This window comes from Podarcis vaucheri (assembly GCF_965113315.1).
Source record: "Podarcis vaucheri genome assembly, chromosome: 8".
NCBI lineage: Eukaryota > Metazoa > Chordata > Lepidosauria > Squamata > Lacertidae > Podarcis > Podarcis vaucheri.
The window spans coordinates 61,651,778-61,677,216 of NC_138766.1; the positions used below are offsets into that span (position 1 = coordinate 61,651,778).

At 40.2% G+C, this 25,439-nt stretch overlaps 1 protein-coding gene across 2 annotated transcripts in view; it reads left to right on the plus strand.

The window, feature by feature from the left end:
• Nucleotides 1–24,811, plus strand: part of KCNB2 (potassium voltage-gated channel subfamily B member 2) — a 238,497-nt gene extending 213,686 nt beyond the window's left edge. For both annotated transcript variants that reach the window (XM_082233779.1, XM_082233778.1), the window contains one exon: nt 21,542–24,811. In XM_082233779.1, coding sequence (XP_082089905.1) covers nt 21,542–23,713 — 2,172 coding nt within the window. In that variant the 3' untranslated portion in view covers nt 23,714–24,811. The remainder of the gene's footprint in view (nt 1–21,541) is intronic.
• Nucleotides 24,812–25,439: the final 628 nt, after the last annotated feature.

The window sequence follows — 25,439 nt, forward strand, 5'->3', positions numbered from 1 at the left end:
GTGATTTAAGCTTGTGACATTTTTCCTGTGCTATTCTCAGCACAGAGGTGACTGCTGCTTATGATTTTGTTGTATACATTTTACAATATAGAAGCACCAAGTTCCTGTCCTTGGTGGACTACATTGCTGATTAAAGGCAACGCATCAGATACAAATATTTGAGAAAGGAAGTAAGAGTAGAGAGAGGGTAGGACAAAAGATGTACGTACCTCTGAACATAGTGTCAGCTTTTTCCTACATGCTCATCTTACTTGCTCTTAAAAGAAAAAGTTCCTTTCAAAATTTCCCAAAGGTGTATTCAGTCTGTGTAAGTAATAACTGTGTTCACTTCTGGATTTTGAATAATTCTTGTTGAAACAATGGCCACAGTTCTTGTGGGAATTTAAAAACAAATTGTGTGGATGCATACTGGAATAGAGTGTGTTTTCTAGATTAATTGGGCAAGCTACCTTCCATTCATTATCCCAGTAGCAGAACACCCAGCAATAAGCAAATAAGTTCCAAAGCTCACTTGGGATTTGCTAAAGTATGGATCATATCACAATCAAAAATACCGTTCAATTGTTACTGGAGTCAATGGAAAAAAATCCAGGAAAAGTAAATTATTGTACAAAACTGGAAAGCAAAAAAATGTGGCTGTGTGTGCCATGTATAAAATCCTTAAATCATATCAACTCTGAAAGTTCAGAAAGGACAGCTAATTTATAACTACTTTTGGATTGCAAAGTACAGGGTGAATAAACTACTTGCCTGTATGTGAAGAAGTGTGCATGCACATGAAAGCTCATACCAGTAACAAACTTAGTTGGTCTCTAAGGTGCTACTGGAAGGATTTTTTTTATTTTTTATTTTGTTTCAACTACTTGCCTGTGTTACTTTGTGTAGGTATATTTTGGCTTTCAGTGCAGATCTTCCTTAAAACATGTTTTCCTTGCATGTTTCAATGCATAAAGCCTACAACACAAGGCAGATACATTCAATATGCTTGGAAGTCACAACAAAATGTGCTCTGTCAACCTCAATATAGCAAGTATATCAAACAAGATGCTGCTTCTGGAAAGGGTGCTAATATGCTACTACAGATTTTCATCTCCTGTCCTAACATGTTAGGGAACAGCTATATTGAGTTTACACAAGCTCACAGATAAGAAAAAGCAACAACATTAAATCAACCTCTGTATGGCTAATCACAGAAATAGTGGTGTTGGGCTGAGCGGAAATGAAACTCCCAGTTTTCCTACCCCATTCCTGGGCAATGAAGCGGGGTGGATAGCAGTGCTTCTGGGGTAATGAAATGCAGGCAAAATATTTAAGACTGCAATGCCAAGGTGAGCTCTTTCTATCAGATGTAAGCTTGCAGCAATATTATTCTTTGTTGTTGTTGTTGTTGTTCAGAATCCATCTAGGAATGGCATCACATAATGACATAGTGTTGCTCACAGAACACTTCTAGAATGAAATGGCAGGCAAAGGGTTTTTTTGTTACAGAAGTCCCATGGGAATTATGTTGTGTCACCACATATAAAAGGTACTCCTGACCTAGGTCCAGTCGCGGACGACTCTGGGTTTGCGTGCTCATCTCGCTCTATAGACCAAGGGAGCTGGCGTTTGTCTGCAGACAGCTTCTGAGTCATGTGGCTAGCATGACTAAGCCACATCTGGTGAACCAGAGCAGTGCACAGAAATGCCGTTTACCTTCCTTCCGGAGCGGTACCTATTTATCTTACTTGCACTTGACGTGCTTTCAAACTGCTAGGTGGGCAGGAGCTGGGGCTGAACAACGGAACTGCCGACCTTCCAATCAGCAAGACCACAGCGCCACCCGTGTCCCAGGTCACCACATATACTCCTAGATAAATTTCTCAGTCCTAGTTAAATTTGCCAGTATTGGAATAAGAATAACAGGTTGCTATTTTTTATGGGTTTAGTTAAATATAGATTTTAATCTAATAGATTTTTCCAGAATTCCACAACACAAAACAGCAACAAAGGAAAATAGTACTTGGTCCAGTTAAGGCATTGTCGTTAGATCATACAAATAAAACATGGCCCAGAATAGAAAGTCAAACGGTACATTCTTTTACCATATTTAAGCAAAGGACCAAAATTGGTTAGGAATCAAATCTGGCGATATGGGTCATTCTGAAAGTGAAGGGAGGATAGAGAGTTTCTGGGACTAGTATTCACTTCATCAGCTAATTTGGCAAGTATCTTATCTACATGGTTTTGGAGGAGAAGGTAGTATTTATTACTTTTGTATCCACCCTTTGCCATGAGGCCCCAAGGCCAGTTACAATAATTTTAAGATACAATATTAAAATCAGGTAAAACAAATTAAAGCCAATGTAATAGGAGGTTCCTAAAAATATATCTCAGTTGTCAAATACAGGAATCCTGAGCAGTGGAGGGAAAGGGAATGCAAAAATATCAGACCATGATGACCATATTAATCCTTCAAAGTGTATAAAATCATTACAGCAACCATTCGGAGAGCATTGTTGATGACAATGCAGACATCCTGACACTGGCAATCTAACAAACATCCTGGGATAAAAACCTGTTTTCTTTTCCAAACAGCACTCACTTTCAGCACCTGTTTTCTTTATTCAGTCCATATGTGATGGAGCTGAACTACTTGACAAGTGATAATCCATATACAGTACATATATAGAGAGAGAGTTTTTAACAGGAGTAACAAAAATAGAAAATAATCAATAACAAATACAACAACAAAATAAGAAAATATACACCAAAATACATTATCAAATCCATAAAATTAGATTCTCCTAATCCTGTGACTCCTCCCGCCCCCTGGTCCTCAAAAGTTTTTTCCCCTGACTGCATATCATATCTACTCCAACCTATTTATAACCTCAAATTTCCTATACTATCTCTAAAATTGCAAGTGTTCTTAAAATCCTGCCAATGTATTAACTTGATTACAATACTTTTGCAAATACATAATAAACATTTCCCATTCCAGTTAATTTTGCCATTTCAGCATAGTCCATTAACTTGACAAGTTGTAATTCAATGGCTTTATGCTGAAGACTGGTTTTGAAATTTATTTGCTCCAGGGTAGCCGCTTGATTGTCAGTAATAGAGTGCCTTCAGAGGTTGACATGTTCTTCCACTGATTTCTGTGTTGTGCTTTCTGATGTCAGATTGCTGTTACATTGTGTTGAATCTGGACTGTTTGTCACTGCTGAGAGGCCACTGCTGACCCACCGGATGAACTGCTCCTGTTTCCAATGTGAGATAGTGCTTGTATATCCACTGTAGACATATGTTAGTAGCGTGACTTAGCAGTAGAAGTTAGCCCAGGCAAAACACTGAATATGAAGTGGAGCATGTCAGCTTAAGCCCAGGCATTTTCTGCCCTTATCATGCCAATTTTCCAAACGGAACAAGATCCAGTGTCAGTGTAAATCTTGAGCGTGGAAATTTACTCCAGCAATTGATTGGCATAATATAAAGTCAAGCATATATTTCTTCTTCATGCTGGCTTTTTGATATACCGGAGGCCTGTTTTGTGGTGGTTGTTTTTTTAAAAAATGTCAAGTACCTCATTTCCAAACAGCACTCACTGACAACACCTGGAATTGCATTCATTTTTGGAAATTGTGCAAGAAGCAGATCTGTAATGATTTTTGCTCCACAGCTGAATGAGTTCCATAGCCTAGGTTTGTCCTCATGAGCCCTCCAGTTGATAGGCAATCCTGGGGGCTGCAGAATGACAAGCAGCGGCTGTGTTGTGTGGAAGGAGGGCTATATACGGAGCCCTTAACCACCCAGTAGAATCAGTATAATGAAGGAAAAGCAAAAGTTACAATTACCACCCTTTAGACATCATGTTTTTCTGGTGATTCCAGTCACAGGAGTGACGTGATCCCCTCACCTTCCTTGCCTGCAAGATGACATCAGAATGTTTTGGGGCCCTCCTTGAAATTCCAAGGTCCCTGTGGCTCATATGATTGAAGTTATATTGAAGGTCCTAGCAATACACAGTCGGGACTGAACCCATTGTTCATACTGAGCAGAGGTTACCCCATATATGGGTTTGCTGTCAGGCATGTGATGAGGGCAAGTTCAGCAGTACATATGATTTCAGCACTTGCCTTCAGCTGCTATAGTGATTTGTGTTCCTTCCCTTATAGCTATAGTATTTATTATTCTTTGTTCTAGCCATACCCTATTTTCCTTATACTACACACAGCATTGGAAAAGCCTGTTGTACTCATTGGGTTGTGGCCAGTTAATTCTTACACAGAGTAGACCCATTGAAATCAATTGATTTGAATTGGCCCTTAGTGGGTCTACTCTTTGTACACATTAATTGGCTACAACATTGTCATTCTATAGTCCTATTGCTCTCATTAATACATTGCAATAAATAGACATTGTGTTAAGCAAAACTTTACCCATTTTAAAAAATATATGTGACCCAAATGTTGGTTTCCATGCAGCATAATAGGGACAGGCTATTTCATAGTAGCAAAGCATGAGATTTGTCCCATGTTTAGTTCCCACTCTCTCCAGGAAGTGGGAGTTGTGTCAGGAAAAAAGCAACACCACACTGATTGCTTTATTTTCTGTATTTTTCAAAAAGAGGAGGTAAAGATATTTACATACATTGTTGATAACTAGTTTAGATGCAAAGGTAAGAATGTGTAGTAATTTATCTTGCGGTAGGGTTCTGTTTCAGTGATTTCACTTCTAAGACACCAAATGATTAATTCCCTTGGTGCTGCCACTTGGCCTAATTGGTCTCTGTATACAATGCAAACAGAAGGTCTGCTTCCTTATTGGCTCAATAAAGACTTTATTATATAATGCCATAGATACTGACCAATCTCATTTATCATTATGTGCAAAACACATTTTTTCTTTTCTTTTAAGGTAACCTAGTGCCATTTCACACATTGCATTTTAAGGCATCAAGCTAAAATAATGCAAAGAGGAATACAGCCAACCAGGAGTTTGCAGATGAGTGTATCATATAGGTGGCCCCATCAGGGAGCCAGGATTGGCTGTGAATCCCTGTCAATTACAATCCCTGTGAACCCAGTTACAAACTAAGATCTGCTGCCATGAAATGTATGAAACAACCTAGCTGGCAATGATTTCTTTCCCCACCTAAAATGTTGTTGCTGAGAATATCTGTTATAATAAAATGAAGCATGACCCAGGCATGGAAACCATCTGAACTAATTCCGGACAGTTTCCTTAGCTGTGGTTTCTAATGATAACACCAGACAGAGCATACCCCTAAATGCCTCCTTGCTGCTACGTGGTTGCTCTCAGAGTTCTATTTCAGGATTTATATTTCTCCCCAAAGGGAGCTCTGAAACTCAGGACACTGTGTGGTTCTGTGCAAGATCAGCACCTGTTTTTAAAGTTCAGGCCGAAAGTGATCTGGCAACGCAGCAAGTGGATTAACTGCCGGGACTAATTACAGACACAGTTGCAGGTACAGGCCAAGAGGTCAGGTGAAATGTCATGTTGGCAGGATAAACCAGCCAGCCCACGCAGAAAGCCCAAGGAAGAGAAGCAGCTTGTGAGGACAAGGAAAGAGGGTGGGTTGCGAGGTACAGGGTATCTTGCAGAAGGGGATTGGATTGCTTCAACAGGGAGTACAGGTAAACCGTGGTTTATTATATGGCAAGGATAGCTTGATACAGGGCCATACTGTAGGTTCTGTAGCTGTAGCTGTAATAAGTCTAGAGAGTCCATACAGGGTAAATGTCCACAATGTCCACATTGTCTGCAGTAATATGGAGATAAAATCATTGCATTGCATTACATGGCAAGGCTGGGGGTCAGCCACTTTTAAGCACCACCCCATGTGCAATATGGAATTGAGTACCATGGACAACCTTGCAGGGGGGTTATAAATCCTCCCTGTTTTTCAGGCCTCTCCCCCTCACATCTGCATTGAGAGCAATTGCTTTCTTGATAAGTAAAGGTGAGACTGTAGCCCAGTGGCAAAGCATTTAGTTTGCATGCAGAAGGTCTGAACTTGAGGTCTCTGGCATCTCCAGGTAAGGTTTGGGGGAAGTTCTCTGAAACCCTGGATAATTGCTGCCAGTCTGTGTAGATAATGCTGAGCTACATAGACCAATGATCTGACTCAGTATAATGCAGCTTCCTATTTCCCAAAATGAATACTTGTTTATTCAAAAAAGAAGCAACTACTATGGGGGTTTTCCCATATGAAACACCCCCCCCCCAATCAGTTTTGGCTCATTTCTAGTTCAGATGCCTCATCAGCCTCTCTGTCGTATCACATGACATAGAATAATTTTTTTGAGATAGATGTTTAGTTTTAATTTATTTTGTGGGTGGTGGTTTTCTGAAAGAACCTTTTGCTTCCTGTGCTGAAATCAATTCCTGCCACTCCAGGATGTGTGACACACAGTGTTTTATGGTTACAAAATGTGGCTTGTGTTTGTATTGATCATAAAGTGCTATTAAATTCTGCAGCTCTGTAATAAGATTATAAAAATCAGGGCAACAGCTCATTTTTGGTTTGTCTAACACATTAGGCATTCTTGCTCATTATGAATTGAACGGCTACTGTGAGCTTCCCTTAAATGATCAGCTTGGGCAATTTCCTGTTTAGTGTCCCAAAAGTGCAAATCTGAATGATTTTCTCATGTGCAACTTTGCAAGCATGCCTACTCTGTTTGGAATTTGAAATTTATACTCTGCTCTGGATGTATCTAGGCATAACGCAACAATAGGAATTAAACTGTGCATATATTGTCTTACGATCACATGTTGCCCTTGTGGATCATGCCAAAGTATTTGATCTGGTAATCTGAACACTTACTTCCCACAGATTTCAAAGAGCACTGAGTAGACAATGAACTAACCAAATGTTCAGAAGCGTATGTTCTTGTCTGTCATATACATCTAGTCTATTATTAATAATATGAATAATTTTATTCTTTGTACCCCACCCATCTGACTGGGTTGCCCCAGCCACTCTGAGCAGTTCATTCATACATGGTTAATCTGCAATCTTGAGCCCATTTTCTAGTGAGAATGCCCCATTGAACATAGTGGAACATACTTTTGAGCAAACATTCATACAACGTTATTCGTCATCACTTGACTGTTCAGTACTTGATAACTGGCAGCAGCCAAATGTTGAAAGCATGGTGTTCTTTGCTAGAGATGTCATGATGTGCATATATTTACATGTCAAAGCCCCATGACATTCTCCAAGGATTAAAAAACAAGACAATACGCAGTATTTTGGTTTTATGGGATTAAATAGGGCCACAGTTTTATTGGTTACAGATGTGAAGGTTTTGGCCATGGGCATTGGGATAAGCCACCCGAATACCACTCCAGCCCCTCTGCTGGCAGTGTCTCTAAGGGTAAAGCCAACTGGAAGGGATGCTCTATGACCTACATCAAATTGGGGCATCCCCCAAATGGTCCCTGTTGGAGGAGTGGTATGGCCTAGCCCCCGTCTCAGCGTCAGACAGTAGCCACTCCTCCCAGATCCTTTTAACAGGATACCCTTACTCGTGGAGAGTCAGGCAGAGGCTACAACCTCCCCTCCATCCAAGATCTAAGCTTACCCAATGCCTGTCTGCCTTACAAAGTTGTGACAATTGCTATGAGGTTGGCAAAAACCAGTTGGCTGGTGCCAATTTGCAAAATGGGAAAATTCCCACCAGCGAGGAAAATAGAGGCCAATTGGCCTGGTAGGCCCACAATATATCCTGGCCACAGGCAATCTGGCCTGCCATTTGCCGGTTCATTAAAACAGCCCAGGATCTGCCCACAAAACTGCCTGTGCTAGAAGGCAAACAGACTTCCCAGGGCTCACATGACTGATCCAGGACCTGGGGTGTTCATGGACATCTTAAATTACATTTTACCAAAAACTTGGGGGGGGGGAGTGGGAAAGGCTAACCATAACCTTCCTCTTCCTTATTTCACAAATAAATGATCGATATCAATGGGAGCTGCTTTTTCTCTGAGGTCAGTTCTGAATCAGTTCCATGAAGCCATGTTAGAGAGCAAAAAATGTGTTCAGTGAAACATAGGAGCTCACAGTGCTCTTGTATGGTATCCCTGTGTGGTGTGGTGTGGTGTGGTATGATATGTATGGCATGTGTGTTCTCTATCTTGAGAATTCCACCATATTCAAAGCCTTGTCTTTTCTAAGGGTATCCCATTCTGCCAGTACAACCGTTCCACAGCCCATCCCCATACAAGTGGGTGGCAGTGATGCCAATATCAGGAGGACAGCTATGTGACTCTCCGCAGCCAGCCAGCCATGCTGCTTCTGCATATGCTGATACCAGAAATCACTGCTTAGCTCACAATTAACCTTTGTGTCATATGAATGGAAAAGGGAGCAGAGCGGGTTGAATCCTTCACACAGCTGGACTGTCCAGCACAGCTGTGTATCAGGTGTCCATCTAAATCCCTTCTGAGGAGCACATTATATGTTGTAGCTTTCACATATTTATAGTAATGAATATGCAATCCTTTTAATTACATTCTCACATTAAAGAATTGCACTCCTCTACTTGTTAACTTTTCTCACTGATTCCTTTTCTTGTTAAAAAAACTATATTGCAAGAAAATCCAACACAGACTTTCTATTTTCGAGACAGCATCTCAACTTCACACCTAACTATGCAGATTTAAATAGAGACCTATTGATGTTCAGAAACAGCTGGTATAGCCAGACAACTCTGTGTTGTAGCCATTAAAGGACAGTCAACTGTAGGGTGACAGGACTGTGAGAGCCAAGGTGAGTCACCTTATCAACATTTGACTTGCCTCCATAAATATAATCCGTTATTCCAAAAATCATATTCCATCCCACAACACAGGGGGGGGGACCTCTTTTTGTTGTTGTTTCATATCCTGTTCTAATTTACTAATTTAAGTCTGACTGAGTACTACTGTGATGTGAGGGGTTATATTGCTTTGGCTAATTTGGCTAATAGGTCATCTTCATTTCATGTATGTTTTATGTGTGTTAAACAACTTTATATATGGAAGGATTTTATATCTACAATCTATAGCATACAAAGATGATCCTCTGGGAACAGCCAAATGGGTTCCATTTCTTATTTCAGTTTACTCAGAGAAAGCTGATGTACCCATCCTATTATTACAACGAGTATCAATAAAAATGTGAAAACAAAACATAAGAGGCTACTGTCCATTTAGAAGAAGCTCTATCAGCATCTACTCTGCTCCCTTCAGGGGAAAAAGTAGTTCTTCACAAGACCCTGTGGTGCTAGTTGGGAGAATGATTTTGATTTTACAGCACTGTTTCTATTGCAGTAAACGTCTGCCTTCATGAGTAGATGTAACTCCAGTACCCATTTCGTTTTAGTCAGATTGGATAATGATATAGTTATGGCCACCAGCTTCGATAGCTTTAAAAGAAGATTAAACAAATCTATGGAGGATATGGCTTTCAGCGGCTACTAGGCACAATGGCTATGTTGTACCTCCATTGACAGAGGTTGTATATGCCTCTGAATACCAGTTACTGAAAATCACAAGTATGGAGATCACTGTTGCACTCAGGTCCTCCTTGCATGTTTCCCATAGGCTTCTGGTTGGCTACTGTGAGAACGGGATTCTGAGCTAAAGGGGTCTTTGGCATGATCCAGCAGGGCTGTTATTATTTTCTTAATGCATCACAGTTTGATAGCCAGGAGTGTGTGCATCCATTTCTAAAAGAAAAATACAAATTATCTGCAAATGAGATGGGAATCATAATGAAGGATGAAAACCGTATCAGTTTGTATTTGTCTTTCCAACCCCTGATGGCTTGATGATCAACCTGGCACCTCCTTACAGCTTCTAAGATGTCATCAAACCTCAGCCTTAATTTTCAAGTTGTTCTTTGTAACTATGAAGTCCAGAAACTCAGGGATAGCTAGAGCAAAGTATCAGGGATATCAGTGTTGCTTGTTTTCCCGGTTACCCATTTCAATGTGAATCTGTTTTTATTTCATATTTCCAGGCTTCTAAGCATGGGAGAAATCCCAAAACATGCTCTTATATTAGTCTCCTTGGCTTATTGGGCAAAAAGAAGAGCAGGGTGCAAGGAGCTAGTACAGACCAGATACTAACTGACCTAGCCCCCCAAATGCAAAGAGAATGCCTGCCCTTTGTTCTGGGAGCTATTTTAGAAAAATACTATATGTAACTTTTTTAGGACAAACATGAATTACACTTCCTTTTATTTCAGGGTGGTGTGAGGACCCTAGGCATCAAAAAGTATGGGAAACACTGTTTTGGGACTGAGAATGCTGAGAGCTGAAGAGCGTTGGCCCAGACTCTGTAGGCATACAGTCCGCAAGCTGCTGCATATGCTTGTCAACATGTGCAGCCAATGCTTTCACACAAACTGGGTAACAAATGTGCTACGGTTTAATCCCAAGGGTCTGAGGGACTGAAGCTCACAGCGCTTAAATACTAATATGCTAATCCCAACCTCTGGTTCCAAGAGGTTAATATGTTGTTTCGGTTTTAGTGATTCATTCTGGATAAGGCGGAATCATACATTAGTCCAAAATTGATTTATTCATTTAAGCTTTGGTAGAGGAGGAGACGTGAAAAATGCACCTCATTTTTAAAACTCAGGCTGATAAGCAAATAATTTAAGTAATTTATCAAGTTCCAAAATATAGAAATGAAATGCAGGAGAAAAATAAATAGGAGTAAATGTGTGTGTCCTGACTCATGCTTGGAAAATGAATGGGATGGAAGAAAAGCAGCAATATATTTGCATAAAAGGAGATTTTTGCATGCTCATTCTGAGGTTGAATTCATCAGGATATTCTGCTTCATTTAAATAAAGAAGGTACACAGGTTCCCATTTAGTCCTGTGCCATATTAGAAATTAGACCTTTTCTGCTGCGTAACTTTGGCCAAGAAGGTTGTGTTCACTTCTGCTTCACACTAATGACACGGGGTTGGGGCCAGTCTATGCTTAGTCATAGATGCATTAAAACATAAATCTTCTTGATTTCAATGGGCCTACTCTAAGTATGTGTGGTAGACCTGAATCCAGTCCATCATAGTTTGATGACCAAGTGTGAATGGAAGAAATCCAACACTGAAATTGTATCACATATTCAGCTTCTCAGTGCTACGCACAGCTTATTCTGTGGAATAAAACTCATTCGTGAGAACTACAGTGGTACCTTGGGTTACAGACGCTTCAGGTTACAGACTCCACTAACCCAGAAATATTACCTCAGGTTAAGAACTTTGCTTCAGGATGAGAACAGAAATTGTGCTCTGGCGGCGCGGCAGCAGCAGGAGGCCCCATTAGCTAAAGTGGAGCTTCAGGTTAAGAACAGTTTCAGGTTAAGTACAGACCTCCAGAATGAATTATGTACTTAACCTGAGGTACCACTGTATTTGGAAACTGTATTTTTGCCTGCTATGTGGTTTTATGGATGTGAAAGTTTCTTATCCAAATCAAGCTACTTTGAAACTGAATATCCGCAGAAGTTGCTTTATGTCTTGTTGAATTATATATCGTTCCCCCCGCCGCTGCCCAAATCATTCATAAAAAGCACTAGTCAGAATCTTACACACTCCACATGTGCTTTTCTTTGACATAATTTTGTTTGTTTGTTTGTTTGTTTCATTCATTCATTTCTATACCACGCTTTGGCTCATACTATAAAATGAATGCAAACCATTAAAAGAAAAAACAAGGCAAACAAAACTGAAAGAAGAAATAAAGCTAGAAAATGTTCTGTTTGTGCTATTAACTTTACTCCTCATTTGCATTTAAGTAATTAGTAATATAAAATTCCTTTCACACATAGTACACATTTTCACAGCTCACCATGGGAGGAACATCCTTAGCATTCACATTTTGCAGATGGACAGCTGATGAGACTTGCCCAGAGCCATCCAAGAAAGGCAGAAAGGAGCTAGGACTTGAGCATCCTTCTTCCCATGGGTCTACCGTGGGCTCTGCTTCCTTCCATAAATGGAAGGAGCCCTTCCACTTGTGGAGGGGCAAGTCTTCACCCAGTCAAGAGAAAATAAAATAGCTATCCCAGTGGACCCCATACCAAGAATTATTAGAGTATGACAACTGTGCCTTTTCAAGAAACTAGCCTTGTTGCCGCACAAAAAATGAACCTCTTTTCAGGTAGAATCTAAATGTCATTGTTCACAGCATTCATAGCTATTGGTCTGCATGAGAATATCCAACAACCTTTACCTGGAATATCTATAGGAATATTTGAATTAATGGCCACATCAGTTTAGGAGTATGGCTGTTTCTAGTTACTAATTGGTGCTGAGCTTAGAAACCTTTCATCACAGAAGCGACAAAGACATGCCCTTGGTAACATCATTAGAAGTTCTTAGGACTTAAAACCTAAATGAGGCATGCAGTAAGATGCCAATTAGTAAAACAGTTTCACAAACCCGGCAATATGGAGAAAATGCAAGGTAAGCCACCCTAAGCTTTTCAGTAACCTCTGGCAACCTTCCAAATGCAAAAGAAAGCCCCAAGTCCATTGGCTCATCTAGCTCACTGTTGTTGACACTGGCAGGCAGCAGCTCTGCACAGGTAGTCCCCAAGCCTTACGAAGAATGCTGGGGATGAACCTAGAAGCTTTTCATGCAAAGTCTATGCTCTCCCACTGAACCACGACCATTCCAGAGATGGAGCCACATATGATAGGGGTGAGAAGAATATAGCCTGGAATGTACTCTGGAATATAGCCTGGAATATAGCCTGGAATGGATCTCTGGGTGATTTGCAGCAGATCACCAAAGATGTCTGACTCCCAGTCGTTTGACAGTAGAAACAACAAAATGACACACCAACACCAAATTAAGCTGCTGAAATGAAGAAAACTTGGGGTAACCAGAAATAAATTTTGCTTATGGGCTGTACTCAGAACTGTGCTAAACGGAATATTCCATTAGTGGCAGAATTTCTCCTTGCACAGCAGAAGGTTCAGCCTCTTTCCTCCCACTGCTCACCCCTTAAATCTGTTCTGGGGATTTCCCCAATCCTCTCAAGCAGATTTTGGGAGAGCACAGGGGGAGGAGAGGAAAGGAAATCCCATTGGGCAAGTGGAACCTGTTACACTTGCAGTTATTTAGTTGAATACCACACTTAGTACTTTTAATTCAAAGTTTGACCAAACTGCGGGAGGCAGTGGAAGTCAGGAGTGCCTGGCGTGCTCTGGTCCATGGGGTCACGAAGAGTCAGTCACGACTAAACAACTAAACAACAACAATATGTCATTTGTCTCTGACTCCAATCAGTGGCTATCTGGGTCTAGTAAAACATAAAGTAGATGCCTCAAGCCCTCTCCTGACTTGTGGTTTACAGTCACATACACACCTGAAAGAAGACTGTGGCACGTGCACACTCCCTAGTCAGATGAATGCTCTCCAACATAATCATTCCAGGAAACAAATACTAGTTTGGTTCAGATATCAAAAGGGTGCAGAGAAGGGCAGCCCAAATGATCAGGGGCTTGGAAGAAGAGGGTGAAATATTTGTGGCTTTTACAGTTTAGAACAAAATGAGGCGGGGGGCAGCCTGGGAAAAGTGGATACAGAGAAGTTTTCCCACCCTTCTCATACGTCTGGAGCTTTGGGGTCATCCCATGAGACTCACAGGCAGTAGTTTGAGGACATAGAAAAAGGAGATAGCATTTTATACAATGCATGATTTGTTGAATTCCTGCTTCCAGAAGTAGTGGTGGCCACTAGCCTAGATGCCTTTATAAGCAGATCAGACAGGTTCATGGAGGATGAAGCAATCAATGGCTTTTAGTTATGGTGGCAACATGGAACGTTCGTGTTCAGAGGCAATATACCTCTGAATAGCATTTGCTGAATCGCATTTGCTGAACAACACTGAGGGAGGGCTCTTGCCTTTGTGTCCTTGCTGTGAGCTTCCAAGAAGCATCTGGTTGGTGTCCATAGCAAACAGAATGATGCATAGTGTGGTGTAGTGGTTAAAATGCTGGACTGGGACCTGGGAGATCAGGGTTCAAATCCCCACTTACTTAGCCAACAAGCTCACTTTGTCAACTTCGGCCAGTCACCATCGCTCAACCTAACCTACATTGTAGGGTTGTTGTGAGGATAAATCATGGAGAATCTTGTGTGCTGCCTTGAGCTCCTTAGAGGAAAGGTGGGATATAAATATAATAAATAAAACTAGCTCAGGATTAGCAAACATGGTGCTGATGGTGAATTGCAACTCACATCATCTCTGACCCTTGGCCATGCTGGCTGGGGCTAATGGGAGTTGGAACCCAACAGCATCTGAATGACACCATGTTGGCTGCCTCTTCACAAAATAGACCTTTGGTCAAAAACAATAAGACCCCTCGTATATATATGTATTTTATTCTAAACCCTCCTACACCTTATTAGGCCCCTTCAAAGGTAAAAAGAAAAGAAATCAGAAGTCCTGCATGTTAATCATCTTTTCTGCTGCATACATGCTTATTTTCATAAAGTTTTCTTCATCCTGTAATTACAGTTCTTCAGAATGACTGGTCAAAAACTGAAAAATAAAAAAATGAATGCTTTTATGAGCTTTCCTGACCAGTGCTTTATCTTCTTGTCATTATGCTTCCAGATATCTTAAGTTGCATTTAATGATAAGTCACAACATTTTCATAAAGGAGCATTTCATATAGAGCAGCTAGTCTTGCATAACCACTGAGTGCAAAAATGCAACAAACATCTTCCCAAGGTCCCTGTCTGAATGAAGGACTAGGAACTTTTGTCATTGTCGATAGGCGCTGGCAGTCAAAATAAATAAATGTATTATAAACTCATCCTCAACAGAGTTGGCTGTCTGAAAATGTAAGTATAACAAAAGGGTTGTTTCTAAAGACTAATAGTGTTTATTGTGACTATTGGAATATTTATTAAGTCTGTTTTTATCCAATGACCTTGTCCTGCACTGATTTAGCCACTACTGCTACTGTTTCACACTCTAAGTGCCAGCAATGTTTTAGGTACTGTATGGTAGATAAAGGTAAAAGACCTTTGGGCAGTTAAGTCCAGTCAAAAGTGACTATGGCATGCAGTGCTCATCTCGCTTTTCAGACAGAGGGAGCCAGTGTTTGTCCATAGACAGCTTTCCGGGTCATGTGGCCAGCATGTCTAAACTGCTTCTGGTGTAATGGAATACCTTTGGGTGGACCTAACCACACACACACACACACACACTCCTTTAGAGCCACTGCAGACATTACTCTGTAGAAAATGCATCTCTGCCACAGCATGGAATCATTGCCTCCTTATTGCATGCACACATTGTCAAGCATGTAATTGTGAAGTGCAAATAGGCACTGCATTTTCGTGTTTGCACACAGAATGGTTTCCTGTGTGTGTGTTTAAAAGTAAGCAATGGCTCTCAAATGAATTGTGCTGAAATGACTGGAGAGGGAAAGATGGCACTGGAGGAGACTACCATAAAGTAGTCCGGAAAAGGCAGATGCTGAAAAGGAAGAAGAAGTATTAGGAGAATTTATTATCTCCATGGACACCTCCAAAATGTCAAAGGAGCCAAGAAATAAAGTGAGGATCTTCAGCTTGCACGTACTCTCTCTGGTTGCAGCTAGGAGGCCTGTGGCACAGGAGAATATGCTACAGTTAGTTTTATTCAACAAGGAATACTGCTGTTGCTGAATATATGTTAGATATCTATATATTCATGATTGCAATTACAGTGCTAAAAAGAGGCCATAGTGGTCTCCAGGATGAGAGGACAGGATGGTATAATAGAGACATCTACTGGTAAAAATAGGGAAACTTTCTTGGAAGCCACCACAGGATTTACTTGTGAGATCACCTTTACTATGGTAATGACACTCCTGTTAGTGACAAGCTCAGTGTAACACCAGTACATTTAGATGCAATGTACAAATCCTCATACTTGCTCTTCTGAAACAATGAAATCTCTTTTTTCTTCAAGGTGAGCATCACCAGGCCATGAAAAATGCAGTGTGTGTAACCATAAACATGTAGAAGGATATAGATATAGCAATGCATAAACATTTCACAAAGTGTCTAAGTTCAGATAGCATGCATTGTTTCATTTAGTCATTGACTAAAATGACTTTAGAAATATTTGCAAAATGCTTTAGGTCAGAAAATAGCTTGTGACAGCTGAACTGATAGGCTAAAATATGAGGTTTATGGTCCAGTGACATTAGGATAATGTGTTGAATATAGTGTTTCATATGAATACTAAACATAAAATAGATATGATCTCAACAAAAGGCAAGGTATTAGAACTAAACTGCACAGTCAAAAGGATCACGGGGTACGTTACATTGAGTAGTACCATTTCAGACTGCAGATGTGGAATAGTATCTTTGACTACTCCTCCATATAAAGGCTATTCAGTTTTAGCCTAATGTTCCCCTTAATAGGAAAGGATAACCACCCTAAAGCATCTTCCTAACTACATCTGCATGTTCCATAGCCACTGGCCTTAAAAGGTACCGTCCTAGTCAGAAACTACTTGCCAATTGCTGTATATCTTTTCAAATATACTAACCAGGAATGACTGGTAGAGTGGGGCAGTGCCATAGAGGCATCCTGCCTTTCTGTACAAAACTATGCATATGTACTCAGAAGTAATTTATATTGTGTTTATTGGAGCATACTCTTGCTAAGTGTGCTTAGAATTACAGTATTTTAATATGGACTGGGAGCTTGAAATTAACTTTAAGTATTGAGCCCTGAGGGATAGCTTAGTTGGTAGAGCAGGGGACTCTTAATCTCAAGGTTGTGAGTTTGAGCCCCATGTTGGGTGAAAGATTCCTGCACTGCAGGGAGTTGGACTAGATGACCCTCGTGGTCCCTTCCAACTCCCTTCCAATCTGTGATTCTATTGTCAGCCAGGCAGAAGCATCAGCCAAGTGTAGATCAGGAAAATAATGGTGGAGTTTTGTAGCTATCATACTTTTAAAATGTAGTTGAACAAGGAGACCTGTCTGACAGATAATGACACATATTCATTTAGGACAGGTTCAAGCGTAGTGTGCCTATTACATTATTATGCATCTGTCGGGGCTAACAATAGACAGAGATGACAAAAATGAATGTTGATTTATGAAACCTTGAACTAAATATAAAATAAGAATAAAGAGAAAATTCAAAGCCCAAGACCTCGTCACACATAATCAAAATCATACTACTGCACAAAGTTTTCCTCAGAGCTCTGCAATCATACTTCACTCCCTTGGAAATCAGTTATGCACAACAAACTTCCAGTGGATTGGGACCATTAGGTTGTCTCCAGTGTTGGTCCTACTTAGAGTAGACCCATTGAACTGAGGGGCCTAATTTAGTCATGCACTTTAATTACAGTGGGCCTAGGATTAACATTCACTACAACCGAATGGTTTGAGACAACTTTTTCTTTAGGCAACAACCTATCAACCAAAAGTTAAGAATGCACATTATTTTATCACCAATCTATAGCTGGCAATGGTTGCCTGTCACAAAGCTTATAACACTACAGATTTTTTATTTTTTATTTAAAAAAAACAGCAACTATTATATTAAAAATGGAGGGGGTGACTGCTTGTAATTGCTCATAATAATTTATTTCATATATTCTGCCCAGTGCTCTTTTTAAATTATTTATGTGATGTTTCTAAGCTTGCATTTTACTAATTTCCTGTTGCCAGTGTGGTATTTAGCATCTAATTTTCAATTGCTGCTATGGCATTTGGCATCAAGTTCTAATGAAGCTACTGGAGAAGCACACATTGAACTTAATAGGCTTTAGCATGGTTCCCAAGTTGTTCAAATGATGCGACTTATCTTGCACATTAAGTACCTCCTGTTCATTTATCATAATGCCATTGATTTTATGTCTAGACAGCCTCCCATTCTTCAACAAAATAAAAATTACCTCATCTGACTTAATATTTCACCGTAATATTGATGATGCATACTTCCAGTGTTCATAATCCTGCTGCCACAAGTTGACAAAATAGCAAGGGAAAACTACAATATATAGTGTATTGCTTACTTACAAATATGCCATTAGGTTTATGAAACTAACCAAAAGCAGTATCAAAACTTTTTTAAAAAGTCAGTGGATATATCTGCATTCTATTTTTATTTTCTAACTTTTATAGCCCACATTTCTTCTGTCACAGAACCCAAGGCAGCATACATGCGTTCCTAGGTGGTCTCCTATCCAGGTAGTGGTCAGCACCAAACCTTCATACCTTCAGCAAGGTGGTAGACAACATGGCATCCTTCACATGTTGTGGACTACACCTCTCATCACCCATGATCACTGGTCAATGGTTGAGGATGATGGGAGTTGTAGTCATGGACATAGCCAGGATTTGGGGGATCCACCAAAGTTGTTGAGCTTTCTTTGATGTGACAGTCAATGAGTGGTACATTTTCACCGGCCAAGATATACTATTTTAGATAATTGTTGGTGTACATCAGTCGGTATACCCCCATGTGCACGTACCAAGGAAGAGAACACTATTGTGACATGGGATGATCCCTTTTTGTGTACGCAGCTGTGTTTATACTAGGAGAGTACAGCTTTTGATATGAGACAGAAACCCATTTTTGTTGTTCTGTAAAGGAGCAGTGATGTGTGATGTGATGGTTAGGGTGTTGAACTAGGACCTGAGAGACCAGGGATCACATCCTTACTCAGCAATGAAACTCACCAAATGGCCTTGACCAGCCTAACCCACCTCATAGGGTTGTTGTGAGCAAAATATGGAGAAGAGGAGAGTCATGTATTCCACCTTGAGCTCCTCTGAGGAAAGGCAGGATATAAACAATGAAAAAACAAAACATATAGGTTAGTTGATCAGGAAGAATTCTGTTCTTTTGGGGGCAGGGGAACAGTAGCTTGATTTGTACCATACTTGCTATATTTGAGTTTGAACTTCATTTTCCCAGCTCATTACGTTGACTGTGTTTTAATCATAGTGACTTAAATTTGATTATATCTTGCAAATTCTTGCATAGGTGAAAGAGATGGAGGACTTCCTGTTGTACTACATCTTTTATATTTCCATTCTTCCTGTTCCCGTTCTATATAACGATGTTCAAATTGTTCTGTTATAGTGATGGATGTGATGAAGAAGCAAATTAGGTGCACAGGAACAAAGCCAGCTTTTAATGCCAGTTAAAAATTGGAGATGTACCAACAGAGATTACTGAGATGTACTAAATATTTAACACTACGGAGAAAGAAAGGGGTTTTATTCATTCACAAATTACTTCACAAAGACAGAGTTGTATCTGGAAATATTCCTAACACTGTCCATACTTTGCTGGGAATGAAACGTAACTCACAACAGAAGAGATGTCTCATCTGCATGCAGAATCTTCTAGTAAAACAAAAAAAGTAAAATTAACCAATATTTCTCCTGCCATTAAATAATCCAAGGGAAATACTGGAAACATACTGTATTTTGTTGCCTTCTTTAAATGGGAAAGATAGATTGCAAGCCACTAAAACAGTAGAAAATAAGAAGAATCATATTTTGAAAGAGAGCTGCCTTGCATTGTAACATTAATACAGTGAAGCTGTTGTGTGAGACATCAACAATACTGTACTCAGAGCTCCCCCAACCCTGATAGCTGTGGGGCTTTTCCAACTTTTTTTTCACAAGGAGGGAACACTTCTGGCTCTTGCTACATGAATGCTTATTAAATTGGATCCCTGCTGGATCAGAGCAAAAACCAGTCTAGTCCAGCATCCTTTTCTTACAGTGGCCAACCAGATGCGCATGGAAAGCCTGCAAGCCTGTTTGACTGCAATTTCCCACAAGTTGAACTAAGGTCCCATTGAAATCAATGAGACAAATTAGTCATGACTTAAGACCCGTTTATTGCGATGGGTATTCAGTTCAACTAACCTATAGCACAATCCTGTCTACTCAGAGATAAGCTCCACTGAGCTCTATTGGACATACTCCCAGATGAGTATGCCTGAGACCGCAGCCAGTGTAGGTAGGTACGTGGGTATTTGCTTGCACCTATGTGTCGTTGGAAGCAAGATAGCTTAAAATGACCAATTTTCCAAAAATATGTATAAAAGGATATGTATTTTTTGGTACTTCATGAGTCCAAACTGAAATTCAAGGCAGAACACAGTTTGCTTTAGTACTTTTCAGGGAAAACAGAAAATTACTGTTTTCTCTGAAGGGGAGAAATTGCATTTCCAAATGCTGCACTTTGGTAAATTCATTGAGCGTAACATTTTCTCACGTAACCTTAAGGTTGTCCATTTTCTTTCAGCTTTCAAATAATTGAACTAAGTGATAAAAAGTGAAATGCTAAAGGATGTTGAGCTTCTTTCTCTTCCCCCACCTCTATACTTCTTATGCTGTAACTGAAAATGATTTAAAGACTGTGGAATATGTCAGCTGAGAGAACATTTCTCGGAACATCTGTCTTACTGTCTATTGTACACAATAGCTAGCATCTGAAATGTTAAAACTTTGTGGAATGGAACATTGCGGTTAGGCTATTGGCCTCACTGTAATGTCCATTCCTGGGGCACTATATCCAAGTGTTCTGTCTCACCAGGTCAGCTGCAATGCCCCAGTGGAGCTGGATGGTGGTTAAAGTGTTGAACTACAGCCTGAGAGACCAGGATTCAAATCCCCACTCATTGGGCACCATTGGGCTGGTCACTGCCTCTCAGCTTAACCTACCTCACAGGGTTATTGTGATGATAAAATGAAGAAGGGGGAAATCATGTACACTCCTTGAATGAGAGATAATTGTGTATATGTGTGTGCACGTGTGTGTGTGTGTGTGTGTGTACACACCCACAAAATATCTACCAAAACTATGCCATCACATATATTTCTCTAATTTGACAAATGTTAATGATTGCTCATCTTAAGAATATGCTCTGATTTATAGATATGTTCGTGGATTTTTGCCAAAGTCAGTATGACTTGAACCCAAGCTTCACTCCCACTGGTGGGAGCATCCTCTGAGCAGACAGAAGTTGGATTCTTTTGCTGATTTCCCCTCCTAGACCACAAGGTCCTATGAAAATATTATGTGACAGGTTGGAGGACCCTTCAGAACAGTGTGAAAGGTGACACTGGGAGCTGCATGGGAAAAGGGAAATTGGTGTGAGTTGCCTTGGTCACCCACTTCCACCAGTGAGATCTCTCCACTAGATCAAAAGTCCAGTGTGGGCAGAAGGAGCTCTTCTGTTTGCAGAGGGTGAAGTTTTGATCCAACCTCAGTTGTTGTTCTCCAGCTCCCATCAGCACTAGCCATCATGGCCAGTAGTCAGGGATTATGGGAACTGTAGTCCAGCGGAAGTCCCAGAGATTCCTCATCCCGGATCTTGCATGAACTAATCAGGCTGACTGGGTATAGCAGATCTTGTCTAATTGCAGTGAGATGAATATGATGACCTGCAAACCTATTAGTGCACGATTTCTGAGGATGAACTTCAAATATCCATTATGATTTGCTAACCACATTTTTTTTGCTTATTTTTGTTTTACAGATTTTGGCCATTGTATCTATTTTGTTCATTGTGCTGTCCACCATTGCTTTGTCACTCAACACTCTACCTGAGCTTCAAGTAATTGATGAATTTGGACAACTAAATGACAACCCCCAGCTAGCACATGTAGAAGCTGTGTGTATAGCTTGGTTCACTATGGAGTACCTTTTGCGTTTCCTGTCATCTCCAAACAAGTGGAAGTTCTTCAAAGGTCCATTAAATGTGATTGACCTGCTGGCCATTTTACCCTACTATGTCACCATTTTCCTCACAGAATCCAACAAAAGTGTGCTGCAGTTCCAAAATGTCCGCCGTGTTGTTCAGATATTCCGTATTATGAGGATACTCAGGATCCTTAAACTTGCCAGACACTCGACAGGCCTTCAGTCTTTAGGATTCACACTCAGGAGGAGTTACAATGAATTGGGTTTATTGATATTATTTTTAGCAATGGGTATCATGATATTTTCCAGTCTTGTATTTTTTGCTGAGAAAGACGAAGATGCTACAAAGTTTACTAGTATCCCTGCATCATTTTGGTGGGCCACCATCACTATGACTACAGTAGGCTATGGTGATATATATCCTAAGACTTTACTAGGTAAAATTGTTGGAGGATTGTGTTGCATTGCTGGAGTGCTGGTAATTGCTCTACCTATTCCCATCATAGTAAACAATTTCTCTGAGTTTTATAAGGAGCAAAAACGGCAGGAGAAAGCCATTAAACGAAGGGAGGCACTTGAGCGAGCAAAAAGAAATGGAAGCATTGTCTCAATGAATCTAAAAGATGCCTTTGCCCGCAGCATGGAACTGATTGATGTAGCCGTGGATTCCGGTAAGACTGAGGAAGCAGCCAACTCCAAGGAAACCCCTGACGATAACCACTTATCTCCAAGCCGGTGGAAATGGGCCAGAAGGACAATGTCTGAAACAAGTTCTAACAAGTCCTTGGAGAATAAATATCAGGAAGTGAGCCAGCAAGATACCAACGAAAAGCTCAACAATATTGTTACAGCCTCCAGCCCCCAACACTTGAGTGCTCAGAAACTCGAAATGTTATACAATGAAATTACTAAAACTCAGTCTCAGCCTAATCTCAATGCCAACTACCAAGGCCCGTCAGCGAAACCTCCCTTATATGAGGAGGAAATTGAAATGGAAGAGGTTGTTGGGCAAGGAGAACCATCCATGTCAGGGAAAAGAGACATAGTGACGGACATGAGAAGCATTTCCAGCATTGATAGCTTTGCCAGCTGTGCAACCGATTTCACTGAGACAGATCGGTCTCCCTTGCCCCCATACTCTGGTTCTCACCTGCAGCTAAGGTTCCCACCTGACTCTGTCCATTTGGAAGACCAAAGAGCAAAGAGTTCTCAGTTTTTATCACACACCAAGGATAAAATGTTTGCCCCCAGAGACGTCACCTTTGAGTACTCCCCAGTTGATACAGCCATGGACATGGATAACGCTGGCTCCCAGTCTCTTCTTCATGGCCCTTTGCACTTTGACAGCTCCATGTTAAGTCCCAAAAGTTCTCTCAAAGGAAGCAATCCATTAAAAGCAAGGTCCCTTAAGGTTAATTTTAAGGAAAACAGAGGTGGCGCTCCACAAACGCCACCAAGCACTGCAAGGCCACTTCCAGTAACAACGGCGGCAGATTTCATGCAATCCACCCCTCCTCAGCATATCAGCACCATTCTCTTAGAAGAGAATTCACCACATGGCGACAGGCCCTTGCTGGGTGCTGATGCCTCCATGGTTTGCCAGAGCATTCCTAAGAAATCATCCCCTTCTCTGTTTCCAAAACAAAAGCTTTTTACTTTCCCTTCCAAAGAGAGGAGAAGCTTCACCGAAATGGACACTGGAGAAGAAGATGACTTCATGGAGATTCCTGGAATAACAAGACAGGACAAAGAGCAGGATATCAAGACAAACTGCTACGGGGAAAAACACAAAGATGGGAACCATTTAACAGAAGAGCCTCGAGTCAGCTCTTCTTCCCCCAAAATTTTGGGGCAAAACTGTACACAAGACATTTACTGTGTTGGGGGGGATGTAAAAGGGGACAATAGCCAAGAAGGTCACAAAATGGAAAACCACTTGTTTCCCCCAGAAATCCATGCAAATCCTGGAGAAACTGGCTACTGTCCCACACGGGAAACCAGCATGTGACTAGTCAGGAGAGCAATAATGACAAAAACTGATTTCTTAAAACCACAATTAGTAATGCCTATGAACTAAAACATGGGAAGCCTCAGAAGTAAAAAAATATATATGTTATTTTTGCATGGCATGAAGAGTTGATTAGTTTAAGTACTGTTTAATTTAAAAGTGGAAAATCTGCTTTTTTTTGTAACAAAAAAGGAGAAAAAAATCAGTTAAAAAAATGATGCAAGAACAGTGAGTAAAATAAAGAGCTCTTTTAGGAGCCCATATTCTGCAATGTCTGACATTTTTGGTCCTTTCACTAATGATTGTAGATAAATTTTTTTAAAAAAAATATTTTAACTTTTTTTGCTCTTGGTTATAATGAATTTTGGGAATTTGCACATGAAAGGATGAAATGCCGATGCATGTTTTCATAATGGTGTGAAACAAGGTGCTTTGAGCCTGCAAAATGCATACATTCGTAAATAGTTTGGGTTTGCGGGGAGATCTACAGTTATCAAGGATATGTGGAAAATATGTTTCCCGGGACACAGGTACTTCCTTCACAGTTTGCTGCCTGGAGGATTTGTACAGACTTATGTTGCAAAATTGCAACTTCTTCTTAAAGCATCTCACCTATCTTGCTTTCTGTTTAAAAGCTCATAAAGTATAAGCTGTTTGTTTAAGTAAATGACAGTGTTTTCTCATCTATCTGTGAAGTAAATCATAGCTCAAATTATTTTTATTTGCATAGATTTCACGGATAAATTTGCAAGTTTTGTGTAAAATTCTATTTAGACTGTGCAAGATTTAATGACCAGAAATTGAAAACTTGATAGAACTGCCAAAATCAAAACAAAGACAAGGACACCATTACGTTACATAATAAAATTATTTCTATGGCAATAAAATGTGCCAAATGGCCATGAAAAAATGATTATTTTATATTTAAAAGTTCAAAAGTTCGTATTGCAGTTACAATTGCTGTATGCACTATTGTTAATATCTTGTTTTTTTAAATGAAGTTTTTGTGGTTGCAAGTTTGCTTCTAAAATCTCTTTAGGAGTGCTGTGGCTTTTGCCCACCACTTCTTTACCACTAGGCGCCCCAATTTTAGATAACTTATTACCGTATTTTTTGCACCATAACACTCACTTTTTTCCTCCTAAAAAGTAAGGGGAAATGTCTGTGCGTGTTATGGAGGGAATGCCTACGGGTGGTATGCCTACAGATTTTCCTCCTCTAAAAACTACGTGCGTGTTATGGTCGGGTGCATGTTATAGAGCGAAAAATACGGTAATTTCAGAATACCAACATGATTACTCTTTCTTGAATCAACAGACATAGATTGCTGCTTTATGAGCAAAGTTGGAAAACTCAGAGTAGACAATCTTTTCATTGTGCCCAGCCTCTGCTTCAATTTTGCAAAAGTGGTGTTTTATACAGACTTTGCTGTGGGCAGTTTTGCTCTATCGGGTTTTTCATATCTAATTATTGTAATTAATTAACAAATTAACAAAATCATTTGAAACTTCTGTGGATTTCTTCTTCTTCATGCTCTTCCATCACATGCATTCTATGTTAATCAATAGGATAAAAGCTCTCCTGCAATAAGATAAAACAGCATGTGAACGGAACTTTCCAAATTGTGTACCTTTTACCCAAATTCCAATAATTTCAGTAGAATAATTATTTCTGTAAATTTAAAGAAGCTGTTCAATGCATTAAAAATATTTTCAAATCACAACAC